At 46.5% G+C, this 13,791-nt stretch overlaps 1 protein-coding gene across 4 annotated transcripts in view; it reads right to left on the minus strand.

The window, feature by feature from the left end:
- The window catches only part of LOC126539337 (L-gulonolactone oxidase-like), a 92,802-nt gene that overhangs the window by 26,788 nt on the left and 52,223 nt on the right, over positions 1-13,791 (minus strand). For 2 of the 4 annotated variants that reach the window (XM_050186145.2, XM_055075500.2), the window contains exon 11: positions 416-506. In XM_050186145.2, the coding sequence (XP_050042102.1) occupies positions 416-506 (91 nt within the window). Of the gene's footprint in view, positions 1-415; positions 507-7,292; positions 7,396-13,791 lie in introns of those variants that run through there. The other 2 variants (XR_008614301.2, XM_055075501.2) reach the window with 2 other exon arrangements.

Consider the following 13,791-nt stretch of genomic DNA (forward strand, 5'->3'; position numbering starts at 1 on the left):
AAGATAGTCGGAAGCATCAGTGCCCTAAGCAAATTTTGAGACAAACTTGAATATGAAATTATTAAAATATTATAGAGGTGTTTCCCACCTTTCATATTGCCAAGGAGAATAAAAAAGTGTGGTATGCTTTCTACCATACAACTTTAAAAATATATGCCGGTACTCCTTTAACAATTATAGTACTATTGAAGCACCAGAGAATATGTGCAGTTATGACAATATCAGGGGTTAGTTATGCCAGCCAAAATCAGTGACTGACTATAGCTGCCTCAGGAGAAACAAATGTAGCATACTGAAGACTGTTCTGTTGATTTGTGACTGTCTACTCCAACGATAAAAAAGTTGGATGCCCAGCAGAGCACAGCAAATAATGTTAATGAACTCAATTTTCAACTGCAGAATGCTGTGTTCTCACCTTAGCCCAGTGAGGCCGTCCGCCAAGACTTTTCATGATGTTTTCATAGGCAGCCCAATAACGCTCATAAGCCACTTTCTTTCCATAAGGCCTACAAAAGAGATTCCAATCAACTACACAAGAATGCTCTCTGAACCACACAAACCTTAAAACACGCACACACAGGAAAGAAAACATATTCGGCCAACCAAAGTTGCCAATTAGGACGGGACGAAGTGAGGATGACTGAGTAGGCACTCCAGCACACTTCTAAAGTTGCCAAGTTTTCTTGAGCTGGCTGGAAGTACACAATGATATCTGCAGAAGTGTGCTAAACTGGGCTGTGGTTGGTGCATCATTAGGATGGGAGCAAACAGCGCTTAAGACAAAACAGTGAGAGCACGACAGAAAAGGCACAGACTAAGAACCACAGGTTTATTGTGGGGAATGCAATATATAGGAAAAGCATATATGACACAGAACACACAGCGCCTTGTGTGTCGTGCTCTCGCCATCCCGTCTTAAGCACTGTTTGTTGCTGTCCTAATGATATTTCCAATTACTAAAAGTCTACTGTAACAGCTTACACACTGGTTTGATCATTACAAAAAGCTATGATACATTACAAGTTACTTCCCTAAATATTCAAACAATAAGTTACACAGCCAATCCCGAAATAGTGCGATATATCAATAATGCGAAACATAAAAAAAAGCCTATTTGAAGCTTATCTGAATGCTCCACACATCTCGGGACTGTTTTCCTGAGACTGAAAAGTGGGAATTCACTGATTTACCCTTCCAAGGCAGTCTCGAACACAAAGTTACACATCTTTTGCACAGGAATGATGTGGCAAGTCACTCATGCTATGATGTGGTCGTTTATATGCCGATTGCAACACTGACCCTAAATGCCCACATGAAACCACGGTGCACTGCATCACCCGCGTCAAAGATAGTGCTGTAGAGTTTTTATGCAGGATAAGGCAGAAACGAACACAGCATAGGAGCATACTGGCCTGCATGTATACGCACTGTGTTGTCATCAGTGCACTCATACTGCGAATAGTGCGTGAAGGTGCCCAGCCACCTGTCCATTACAATATGCCATCTAAACGGCCGAGTGTGATACGTCAGCAACGAGTCAGCGAGACAGACTGTTGCGTCAGGTTTCGGTTTCGGAACAGTCTTTCTGTTGGAACCAGTCAAGCCAGTCATCCTCGCTCCTCGACCGCCCTAAGTCAATGCATCTCTTGCATGCCACTCGGTGCTATAAAGCCTCACAGTTAATTCATATGTTCATATTCACACAGCGTGGTATATAATACTGCGTGTTTATGACAAAGACAACTGTGCAAAATACAAGATAACAGCATACAGAACCGCACTTTGTCCTGATAGCTCTTAATTTTGCCACTTTTGCCGCTAATATTCCAGCAAAAAGTTGCACCAGTGATATCACCTTCAAATCTTTTTTCAATGTACCATTTTTTATGCATCTTGAATTAGATAAAACAATTTGTTTTGTCTTGGAAATGCCTGTGAAAATGCAATTGATCTTCAATGTTCAAGTTGATTATCTGAAGATACCGACATTACTACATGATAAATGACAATGTACAGATAGCTAGCTAAAATATTGGCTAATTATAACTTTTGAATTACTGAATTTATTTTGTGTTGATATGTTGAAATCGAGCAGCAGAGAAGTCATGCCAGCTTAGCAGAAGTCCCAAGGCTACCATCACTTGCATATCTATCTCCAAAAAGTGGTACAAAATATATTGGTATTTCTGTTCACAATTTCTTAAAGACTTCCCTTTAAGAGCTTGGAACAGTACTGCAATGCTAATGCATATTCTAGCATGTTCTGGGAATGAATCTCTCAAAAATGATGCTTATCTCAGGATTTCTGCTAAGGCATACAACAGCACTCAGCCAAAATCATTTTAATTAGCTACTAAAAATTCCACTTTGTTCTGAAATTAATGTATAGCTCTTCATGTACTGCTCCTGAACGGGCCGAATTGTGTTATCTTTCACATTTGATCTTCGAAAAATTTCCTTCGAAAGAACAAAAGGAAAGATAAATGAAAGTACACGAACACATAGCCAATCACAGCAGCCAGAAGCATTGCACACTGCCTTACATAAACACACTTGCACACCTGCTCTGTGTAAATCTGTGTGATCCCTGTACTGAGTCATCGTTGGTTTAGGTAGTAAAGCCAGCATACCACATGAGTTTATTTCCCATCTTATCTTCCCAACAATTGCGTCTTTTGCACAAGAAGCTGGTTTGGAGACTATGTTGCTACATGAACACAAAAGTTATTTTGTGAAGAGACACGTCTGTAAAGCGTGCCATGCCCCGAGTTCGCCCAGGACCATTAATATGGGAGTGAACAACTTCCCTCGCTTTGAAAGCATTAACAGAAATGTCAAAGAGGGCATCTGTATGGTGTTTAAATAGAGTACCAGCAGTAAAGCTATGTGAAGCACACAGCGTTGTACTTCATCCCTCATCAACAAGACAATTGCAATGGATGGTTCCACTGCATGTCCTCACAATTAATGTCGAATGTGGCGGTGAACAGGAGTTTGATACACACACTGTACTGTGCTATAATTCTGCATGGGATTCCCAAAGCAATGTTACAACTGTTCAATGTCCCAGAGCTTGGGTCTGACTGTATACAAGAAAGGGTAAGGGAACATAGTGTGTCCAGTGTGCTCAACACTTGGTTGGCGCTTGTACACTTGTCAAATGAGCTGCAAAGTAATTCACTGATTCTATCTGATTGATGGTTGCAGACAGTAGAAGTGCCAGTTCCTGCTCTTCATTTCGATGGGCTTAAGCTACAGCCCTGCACTACAGCACATCCAGGCTAGTGATGTGTAGCGACATTCCAACACATCAGTGCACATATATATAGATACAATTGGCATCATTCTGTTCATGTGCAGCTGATATGTGCGCAGTGCATGCCGTAGCTACATGACTGGAAGCATGACAGCGGAGAAGTGTATGGGCCACATTTAATTTTATGGACAATTCCACAAGTTCATTCGCGGCTATAAAAATAAGTAAGCAAATATGCCCACAATGTCAAAAAGAAGCCCCTGCATGCTTCTGGTTGCCCTTTCTGCATGTTTCTCCCCTCAATGATCTTCTGTCAGCAAATCTGCAGATGAATGTGCTCAAGCAAATCATGATCGATGAAAACCACAACTGAGACTGGTTTTCTTGGATGGGACTACTAAGAATATTCAGTGGTGAACTAGTGGTAAAGATTGGTCTATGATATCATCAATGCAGACTGGAAGGGACAAGGAAAGTTAATAGAAAAGACGGGCACGGGACATGAACTTATTTTACTGCAAAGAGATTGTAAGTGTGGAAAGGCTCATACATACAGTAAACAGCCACAAGAAAAACCAATATAGAAGCAACACTCATCACCCCTCTGCAGCGATGTGTGCTGTGTAACATCCCAACCCAGACAATTAGTTTACATTTAAAGGGCCCCTCACCGGGCCCCATAGCAAATTTTGGTTATACACTGGAAGTTGTTACGTGTCCTCTAGGGAGTGCTCTGCCGCAAAAAGTTTTCAAATCGGTTCATTAATAGCCAAGATAGAAATATTTCAGTGCCGCGAACCCATGATTTCAGCAGGCAGGCTCCACTGCCAAGCAAGAGGCTCTCTCCACTCGCCCCGTCTAGCCTACGCAAGCGAAATTCCTTCCCTGCGTTTTCCCATACGGGACCTCGAGGATCACGTGAAACATACGTCACAGGCCCCGCCTCCATTTCATTTTTTTTCGCTACTCGTTTTTTTTTTTTTTTTTTTCGGCCCTACGCACTTTTGCCGACTGCATCGCACGTGAGCTGTTGTCTCGTTCGCGCAGCGCACGATTTTGCGCGCTGTGCACAAGGAAATATGACTAGCGGTATAATTCAGCGCTACATGAATACTGAGGCAAAACAAGCGGATTGTAGAGCGTGATCATGCACTGGAACACGGTATAAAATGGCACAGTTTCGGTACCTGCACACATGACCGCACGACCATGGGAACAAGCAGACGAAGCGAAAATACATCTCTCTTGCTTCGGCGCGAAGTAAAACAAAAAACGTGCAGACATTCCGTTTGCGCGTTTAATTATTTCTCTAAACTTCAATTCGTCAACTCAAGCAACAGATCGCACAGATAACAGATGTTGTCTTGAATAATTCTCGAAGTCACGTGTCGCCACGAGCGACGTCACACTGCGGACACGATTACATAGGCGCAGGGGTACGATTACGTCACCGTCCGGCTTGGAGCGCGGCGGCCACGAGTGAAGAGGTAAACGGCGTTCGAAATGAAATTTCAGATATTCCTGTGTGGTGCGTAGCAATGTAATACTTTGCATACACGATTGTTAATGCGCAATGTATGCTCTGTACTTGTCAGCTCAATATGGCCAGACCTGGTGAGGGGCCCTTTAATATTCTAAGAAACAGTGCTCATGTAGTTATCAGTTTTTGTATGCAAAAGCAAAAAGCTGCGTTTTTCTGCCTTATATTTCCCTATAAGAAAAATTAGGATTACTAATAGGGCAGGAAAGAAAGCAAATTATGTGACGCCTTTCACACACAAAGAGGAGCCAATAACTGTGTGAGCATTACCGTATTTACCCGATTGTAAGTCGACCACTTTTTTAAAATTTGAAAGTCTGAAGTTGGGGGGTCGACTTACATTCGAAACCAAAACATGGCACCACCAAAAAAGCGAGACCAACAGGAGTTACAACGTAGTTACAATTTTATGTTTGCTCCATGGCCCTACCCGTATCTTTTCGCTATCCCGCGTGTTTGTTCGCTTTTCGGAAGGGTTTTTCGACATTTTTTAGAGTTTTACAGTGCACGCAACACTCATGGGGAGGGTGTCAATAGTTGATTGAAGCGCCGCTGTTCCCATTTGCGGCGGCACCCTCAGAACGGCGGCGCTTGCGGGGAGCAGTGAGAAACTCTATGACGGGGAGTATCGGTCGCGGGTTTCTCGTTCTTTGTTGAAAGGCATTGGCATTGGTTTGACGCGTCCCACTTGACTGCCGGCTACGTGCTACTTCCATGCTTCCCCAGTCGTCATGAGTGCTCCAGGCCCACTAATCGTTCGGCACTCGTTCACAGCAGTGCTCAAGAGGGCTGCCATCCTTTACGCCGAAGAAACAAATCACTGCGCAGTGGGCCGCAATTTCGATGTTTCTGAACGGGTGGTGCAAGAGTGGCCACTGCAGCGAAGCGAAATTTTCACCTGTGACAGCAAGTGTGAAATTTCCCACGTGCCGAAGTCTGGATGCTTTCTGGAGCTGCTAAGCTTGCGGCGTACGTCGCTGAAATCCGTGATCGGGCCCTGCCAGTGAAGTGCGACATGGTCATGAAACAAACCCGGACCTTCGCCTTTTAAGGACCTGCTCCGCCGTGAGTACAACGAGGGGCTGGCGGCAGAAGACCGCGAAATTATGCCAACCGGACCTGCCAAAAGAGCCTCCCTGACGGCTGCGTGTGGTTGGGTGCATTCGGCACGGGCTACTGTTCCACAAGATGTCGTGGTGCGGTCGTTTGCCAAATGTGAAATTTCGCTGGACGACGACGCGCTGTGGGACCGCAGCAACGATGACGATGGCAGCACTAGTGAAGACGAGTAGTCCAGTGACCATGTCAGCTACTAATAAATTTTCGTTATTGAATGCGCCCTCGGGTATGCTCCTGTTCGTTTTTGTTTTTTACCTGTCACGCGATATGGGGGGGTCGACTTACATTCGAGTCGACTTACAATTGTGTAAATACGGTACTTCAATTGGGATCTTTAAAAATAAATTGATTACAGTATAATCTCGTTATTACGAATTCCAAGGGGCAGGAAATTCATTCTAATAGGACAGAGTTCGAACTAAAGAGAGCCCACACATCAATTGTGTGGTACAGCACACAAAACCAAAACTGTCACTGAGCTTGAAGAAGTCTTATCTTTCCTCCATCAGCATGTGGTGATGGGAAGAAGCCTAGATTCCGTATAAAGTAATGGTTGAATAAGGACGCACCTCATGCACCCTTTGCTGCTGATGCAAGGGAAAACGTGCAAGGGTGAGCCCAGAAGGATGGCAGCCTCATGCGAGCTGTACTCCCATATGCCCAATGTTGGAGACGACCTGATCAACAAGCTGCCACCCAATAACGTCATGAAGTGAGCGCTAGGAAGGAGAAGGGGTGTAAGTGAGGGTGCAGTAACATTATCAAGCGTGCACTGGGGCTCCTTACAGCTCCTTTTAAACCAGACGGGAAAGAAGGAGGGAACAAGCTGCTCTGCTTGCTCCACTGTACATCTTTCCTCGTTTTCACCATGCGCGAAGTATTGAAGTTTCATCTTTGGCTTGGATTTGTTGTAAAAGTGGTGCATGGGAGTGAGATAGCTTGTGCGAAATAACTGTTGCTTGGTTTTTGGAGTTGGAATTTCCTGTAATTTTTCTCTCTTCAAATACATAGGACTTTGTCGGGACCAACAGGGAAGTTCAAGTTATCCATCAATTTGAAAATTAAAAATTAAATTATGGGGTTTTACGTGCCAAAACCACTTTCTGATTATGAGGCACGCCGTAGTGGAGGACTCCGGAAATTTCGACCACCTGGGGTTCTTTAACGTGCACCTAAATCTAAGTACACGGGTGTTTTCGCATTTCGCCCCCATCGAAATGCGGCCGCCGTGGCCGGGATTCGATCCCGCCACCTCGTGCTCAGCAGCCCAACACCATTCCATCAATTTGAATTGAGAGATTTTGAATCAATGGAATTTTGCTGTACCTCATTCAAAGGTTGCATGGCAAGTGTACATCAAGAGAGGTAAGGACTCACATTTTCTGCACTGGGTTTTCCTGCTGACCTTTGCTGCCTGTTCTTGCTATGCTTGCAGTCCTTTCACATTAAAATCAGTTGGCATCCTGCATAATTCATGTCCCTTAACCCATCCATTTAGCATACTTATCAACCTGCGAATAATAAAATCCATAAAATTCCTTTCAACATGAGACTGGGGCAGAGGGGTGAGGTAGCATGTATTCATTAAAAGCTTGCCTTGTGTATACACCTTTTGTGGGATACATACGCACTTTATTAAGGATGGTTTAGCTTCAGATGCAGCACAGAAACAGCAGCAACAGCAAAGTTGTAACAGCCAAGAGCGACAAGCAGAACACTTTTTTTTATTATATCACAGTAACCGCCGAATGCAGAGATCTAGCTTGGCTCGAACTTGACTTCTGGCAGTCTCAAGACAGCTTCGCCGCGCGTCATAAATTGTGCTCGAGCTTGCGGACGACTTGCGAACGAATTGGCTATGTCGAAGTTCGCTCAAGTTTCAAGTCTTCTCCCGGGCTAGCTTGAAACTGACTTCGTGTGTTATTCCAACAAGGCAGCCTCCCGAACGGACGTCGCGCGGAGGTTAGCTGCTTTCGAGTTTGCTTTCCATGCCCTGGATACAGCATTTTCAGAGGTGCAGCCCTTGCTGAAAATTCCGCCACCCGCCCTAGGTATCCAAAGGAATTTGATGGAGCTGAACGACGACGAACAATTCCTTGGTCGCTACAGATTCACGAAGAACGCTGTGCGACTTCTCGCTATGTTGCCTATCCGGGAAAGAGGGGACAACAGAGGACAGCCTGTGTGCCTCCCATGCTGCAGTTGCTGATGGCTGTGATGTTTTACAGCGCTGGCACGTTTCAAACAGTCACCGGGGGTCCGGTCCACATTCCTGTCAACAGTGTGCCGCACAATTGGAAAGGTGACTCTGCTCATCGCGAAGCACCTGCACCCGATGCTGGTGCGTTTCCCGCAGTCGTGGAAAGATTGATTGCAAGCGTATTTTCTCATCTCCAAGACTCCAATGACTACACATGCCATCACCAGTTACCGTATAGTGCGGAATAGAGGTCGAGGTTTTTTCCAAAAAATATTACTAAAAGTTCACCCCTCGACTTATATACCGGCCCTTGGCACAACATGAATAGTCGTCTGGCAACACGTAGGAGCGCAGACCTTTTGGCATCCACATCGTTATCGCCTCCTTGGTGACCGACGCGGCCCAACGTTAATGTGGCCTACGCAGTTGGACCGACGCCATCTTCCCTTTTTGTGCAGCGATCGTTCCTGGCATGGCTAATTTCCCAACAATCCGCAAAATGAGTACGAGTACTCAGCGTCAGTTCACCGCGGCGTTTAAAAAGAAAGTAATCGAATATGCTGAAATACATGGGAACATGTCTGCCCAGCGGCAATTTGGCGTCTCAGAAAAAAGCGCTCGGTACTGGCGAACGCAGAAATTCAAGCTGTCTGCCTGCAACACGCGGAAGACGTCCTTTCACGGGCGTCGCGCGATGCACCCGGAGCTCGAAGACGAGGTGGCGAATTTCGTCCGCGAGCATCGTGCCAGATCTTTGCCAGTGACAGCAAAACTCATCCGTATCAAAGCTAGTGAGATCACCCGAGAATCCAGACTGCCCAAGAAACAATTCAAGGGCTCCATTTATTGGGTTCATCGCTTCATTCGACGCAAGAATTTCGCACTTCGACGGCGCACATCAATCTGCCAGAAGCTGCCAGAGGCATACGAGGACAAGCTGGTCGAATTCCATCGCTATGTTATCCGTCTCCGGCAGCAGCATGGCTACATGTTGGGGCAGATCGGCAACACTGATGAAACGCCGATGTGGTTCGACATGCCGTCGCCCACCACAGCGTGCGAACGCGGCACAAAAGAAGTCAAGCTTCCTTCTACAGGGAACGAGCATTCGCGCTTCACGGTGATGCTTGCGTGTACTGCAGGCGGCAGAAAGCTGCCCCCATACATAATATTCAAGAGGAAGACGCTGCCGAAAGAGGCTTTCCTGCGGGATGTTGTCGTTCGCGTGAATGAAAAGGGCTATATGGACGACGCCCTCATGCTCAATTGGATTAAGACCGTCTGGAATCGGCGACCCGGCGCACTCCTGCGGTGTCTAAGCATGCTCGTCTTGGATGCCTTTCGGGGGCACTTGACCGCAGGTGTGAAGCAGGCACTCCGCGACGGGAGGACGGAACTCGCCGTCATTCCGGGAGGCATGACGTCAACACTTCAGCCACCGGACGTCGTGCTCAACAAGCCCTTTAAAGACCGTGTCCGTAAACAATATAATCAGTGGATGGTCGGCGACAATCCCAACCGGCCGGCTGCGCAGGCCGCCTCTCGCCACTGTGGCAACATGGGTGTCGCAGGCTTGGCGCTCGCTGCCCAACGATATGGTGGTCCACGCATTCAAGAAGTGTTGCATTAGCAACTCCTTGGACGGCACCGAGGATGACATGTTGTGGGACGCAGCCAGTGAAAAGCAGTTGTCTTCGGACGAGAGTTCAGACAGCTCAAACGAATGAGCAGGCGACGAGTCTGGCGGCACTACTAAATAAAACGAAGTTTTGTGCCTTATAATTTTTATGTTGACTTCTCTGCTTCAATGTAAGGGGGTCAACCTATATTCCGCATTATACGGTATGAGCGCTCATGACCATATTTACGCTCAGCATGCCGAACTGTCACGCACTCATCCACCGAATACGAAACATGCGCATGAGCATAATAAAAAGTAGCCCAAATGAGCCAGTCATGTAGAACATGTGCGCTTACAAATTTTGTGGTGCTCTCACTTTTCTTTCGCAGCTTCCTCTTTCCGCTCTTGCTTCAGGTTGGTCCAGCATTTATTCAGTTGCAGGTGATCGCGCCGCGTAATCCAGTGGTTGGCATTATATTATTTCTTTCCCATGTCTGATTCTTCTTGGTCAACCACGCGACATCAGTTTTCTTGCCTTCCACAATATGCTTGTAGTCGTTCACGAGTGTCGTCAGCAGACTCTTTTCGTCTTCTGTAAATTGGGGTGCCATCTTGCATAGCGGTGCATTCTCTTGGGAGGAGAGCGTACTTCAGTGCGACATTTCAGCGTCAAAGCCTATTGACAGGACAACAATTACGTACCAAATGCGGTGCGTGGCCCACAACTTGTTTTCCTAACAGACGACACTTTCCTAGCAGACGACACGTGCTGCCAATTTGTGATGTCTACGACTGTGCCACACTCTCCCTCTCGTTGTTCTCGACAAATACTCCATATGAAGTAGACAAATCGTTTGCACATGTCATTTTATTTATTTATTTTGTTTTTTATCGGGTGTGGTCACCCACCCATATGGGTCCGGACAGGGGACTCTAGGGCGCTCAGTACTCCTGGTTCGCAGCACATGTTGCAGTTTTTTTCTTGTTTGCGACTCCGGCCTAGTGCATTCGAATAGGTTTGCCTTTTCTTCAAAAGGTCACGCAGCCCGACCAGAACAAGGGCTGTTGCCTTCCTGCTGGAATGCCTATAGGCGAAAAGGGACATGCGAGCTCCCTCAGAAACCGACTGTATGCCTCGTCTCGGCCTCTTGTATCCGGTTGCTGGCCCAGACGGCGCATGAACGCCTTGCAGCAATCGAGCACAAAAGCCGTTAAAAGACCACCATACGAACCAACCATTTCGTTCGCTTCTCTACGGCCAGATATACAAACGCACAACAAGACCTCTGAGTTAAAAATAAGCTAAAACCAATATAAATATGACTATAAAATTAATTTGCACTCAAATACACTGTCACCTAAAAGTGGAGCACTGACTTGCCAAAACGGTGAAACCTGCAACCAAAAAATTGCACCAAGACACCGAAACGTGAAGACCACTTAATCTCGCCGGGAACGGGCGCTTTCCGCAAGCAACACTGCTCATCGCAGCGGAGGACATAGCCAGATGGAATAAATTTACCCAAACTATACTTCAGCACTTATGCCCTGGTAGAAATTTGGAAAGCTACATACTTTTTTGCTGTACAATGTGCCTTACGCTAATAAATTTAGTTTATTAACCTAGAACACAGACGAGCAACCTACTTTTGCATTGAAGCACAGTCTTGACTTGACGAAGCAAGTAGGCTTGAGAGTCTATGAAACGCGGAAGCCGACTTGGGCGTTTTGAAGTCTGCTTCTTGCTTCGGGCCGACTTCGTCAAGTCAAGCTCAAGCACGATCCAAGTTAGATCTCTGCATTCGGGGGTAAGTCTTTAGACTTTGCCGTTGCAAATTTCACCTGCTTGGGGAACTTGTCAGAAACAACTTGCTTGAAGCAAGTTCCACTCTTGTACCCTTTCACCATAGGATAACTTCGAACGGGAGGTCTGGAGACCGACGAGTGGAACTTTCTTATGGACAGCATATTTCGTAATATCATAAAATAAACCGAAGTCCATAAAGTTTATGAAAAATTCAGGAGTTGGCAGGTATGCATTAGTGATGTTAACATGTTCGGCCATTTCAGGAGCGAACTAACCGTGCTTTTGACAGTACTAACTACACTATGAAAGGGGGGGGGGGGGGGAATTGGCTGACGATTATGCTTCTTGGTAATGCGATGTTTGAGCACAGCTGCTGCCCTACTTCAACAACAGGAAACCACATACAGTACAAAGAATGCCGAACGGAGGCGGTTCCGCGTTTCGGATTGGGCAGCACACACCGCGATCCGCCGCTATTGAGCCGACGCTCTGCCGACGCGCCATCCCGCCATCTTATAGTGGGTCACCGCTGCGGAGAGGGGGGCTGGGGGAAAGATTCGCAATTGTTATTTAATGTTTCTTCTGAGGTGGGATGAGGAAACGGGTGGAGAACAGGGGTATTGAGTGGAGGTCATACACTCATTCACTCTCAGAGAGGCCTCAATGTGGCCGCACAAGGTTGGGTTGGGAAGTAGAAGTAAGGGGACGAAACGCTACAACTGTCTTTCGAGTCACTGCAACGGCACTGCGCCAGGTAAGGGGAGGTATAAGGCAAGAGTGGAGGCGGGAGAAGGGCAGCCAGGCGCGAGCACTGCCAGACAGACACGCGACGTGGAGACGGAGGAGCGGAGAGCCATGGATCATGCGCAAGGCGGCAATGAGCGCTCGCTGCTGGCACCACGGCAGTGCCGCGACATTGGAAGAAGGGGCGGCAAGAGTCACTGCAACGGCGCTCCACGAGGGAAGGGGGCAAAAGGACAGGCGAGAACACGTGATCCGGTTTTGGACGACAAGGGGCATAGAGTTTCCTACAATATATTAGAGGGAACTCTGGTGCTGAAGCCGCTGTCCTACCATGGGAATGATGGAAAGTACATGGATTTTTTTTTATCGTGCTTGTGGATCCAGACGTTCTTCTAGCTTTGTATATTACGCTATAAAAATCTTATTGCCGTAAATTTCAGAGCAATCTATACTGTTCGAAGTGAAAAGACGCTAAGAACACGCACAATCACTACTAATTGCAACGACTGAACTTGTCAAGGTGGCCAAATCGAAATGCGCCAAGCGTCTCAAGGTGTCTCATGCGCACGATAAATTCATAAGGGTGTTTCACATCACTAGCCGATACATGCGTACGTGGCATAATGGTATCAATATCCGGCTTGCATGCTTGAGCTCCTGTGTTCAAAACCTGCCATCAGACAATTCTAATAATGTTTATTTAATTATCTGTTACACAGTACACTGTAGAAAATGGCAAGTTTACAAAGTCACAAAGCCGTTTGAAGCCAGAAAGATGAAATTTAGGCAAATCTGTGTACTTCCCTTAATTCCCATGCTGGTACAACTGCTTCCGTTGCAGCTCCTGTAGACACTAGTGCCAGAGTTCCCTCTAGTAATTATTGTATGAAACCTTATAAAGGGAGAGCAAGACTCGCGCCGTGCGAGAGACATGGCAGCAGGAGTGCGCGCCGCTACAACAGCACGGGGATGATGACCTTGGTTACGACAAGGCACAACAGTGAGGCCGATGGCGACCCAAAACGCGGGAGCGGGCGCCATAGAGCTGCACTCTAAAAAATATGCACTGTGAGTGGCCAAACACAACAGCTGTTGCAAACTCACATTACAAAGAAATTGATGCTTTTGTCATGGCACAGTAAAAGAATGCAAGACGAGTACACTCTTTAATAAAATAAATGTGTTCCCGTTAAGTACGTTTTCCCGGCGACAACATTCTCAATTGAGAACACAGAAGTGACCCAACAGAGTCCTGCTCATTTTTTACCGGTTCATACATTACTGGAACACACAATTTTTTGGCACCTACGCTCAGTATGTTGCCAAACTGCGATTGTATGATACGTTTTCCAGCTGCTAGATCCCATGTACACAAGAAAATATGCGAGGCGCGTGCAATCGACAACAGTGTAAAGCTGCCCGCCGCGGCAGCTTCACTGCAATACTCAACCGCCTGTCTCACGTGAAAGCGCTGGCATGCACTGTTTCTCATTTCGGTAGCAGC

This window comes from Dermacentor andersoni, chromosome 11 (assembly GCF_023375885.2).
Source record: "Dermacentor andersoni chromosome 11, qqDerAnde1_hic_scaffold, whole genome shotgun sequence".
Taxonomy (NCBI): domain Eukaryota; kingdom Metazoa; phylum Arthropoda; class Arachnida; order Ixodida; family Ixodidae; genus Dermacentor; species Dermacentor andersoni.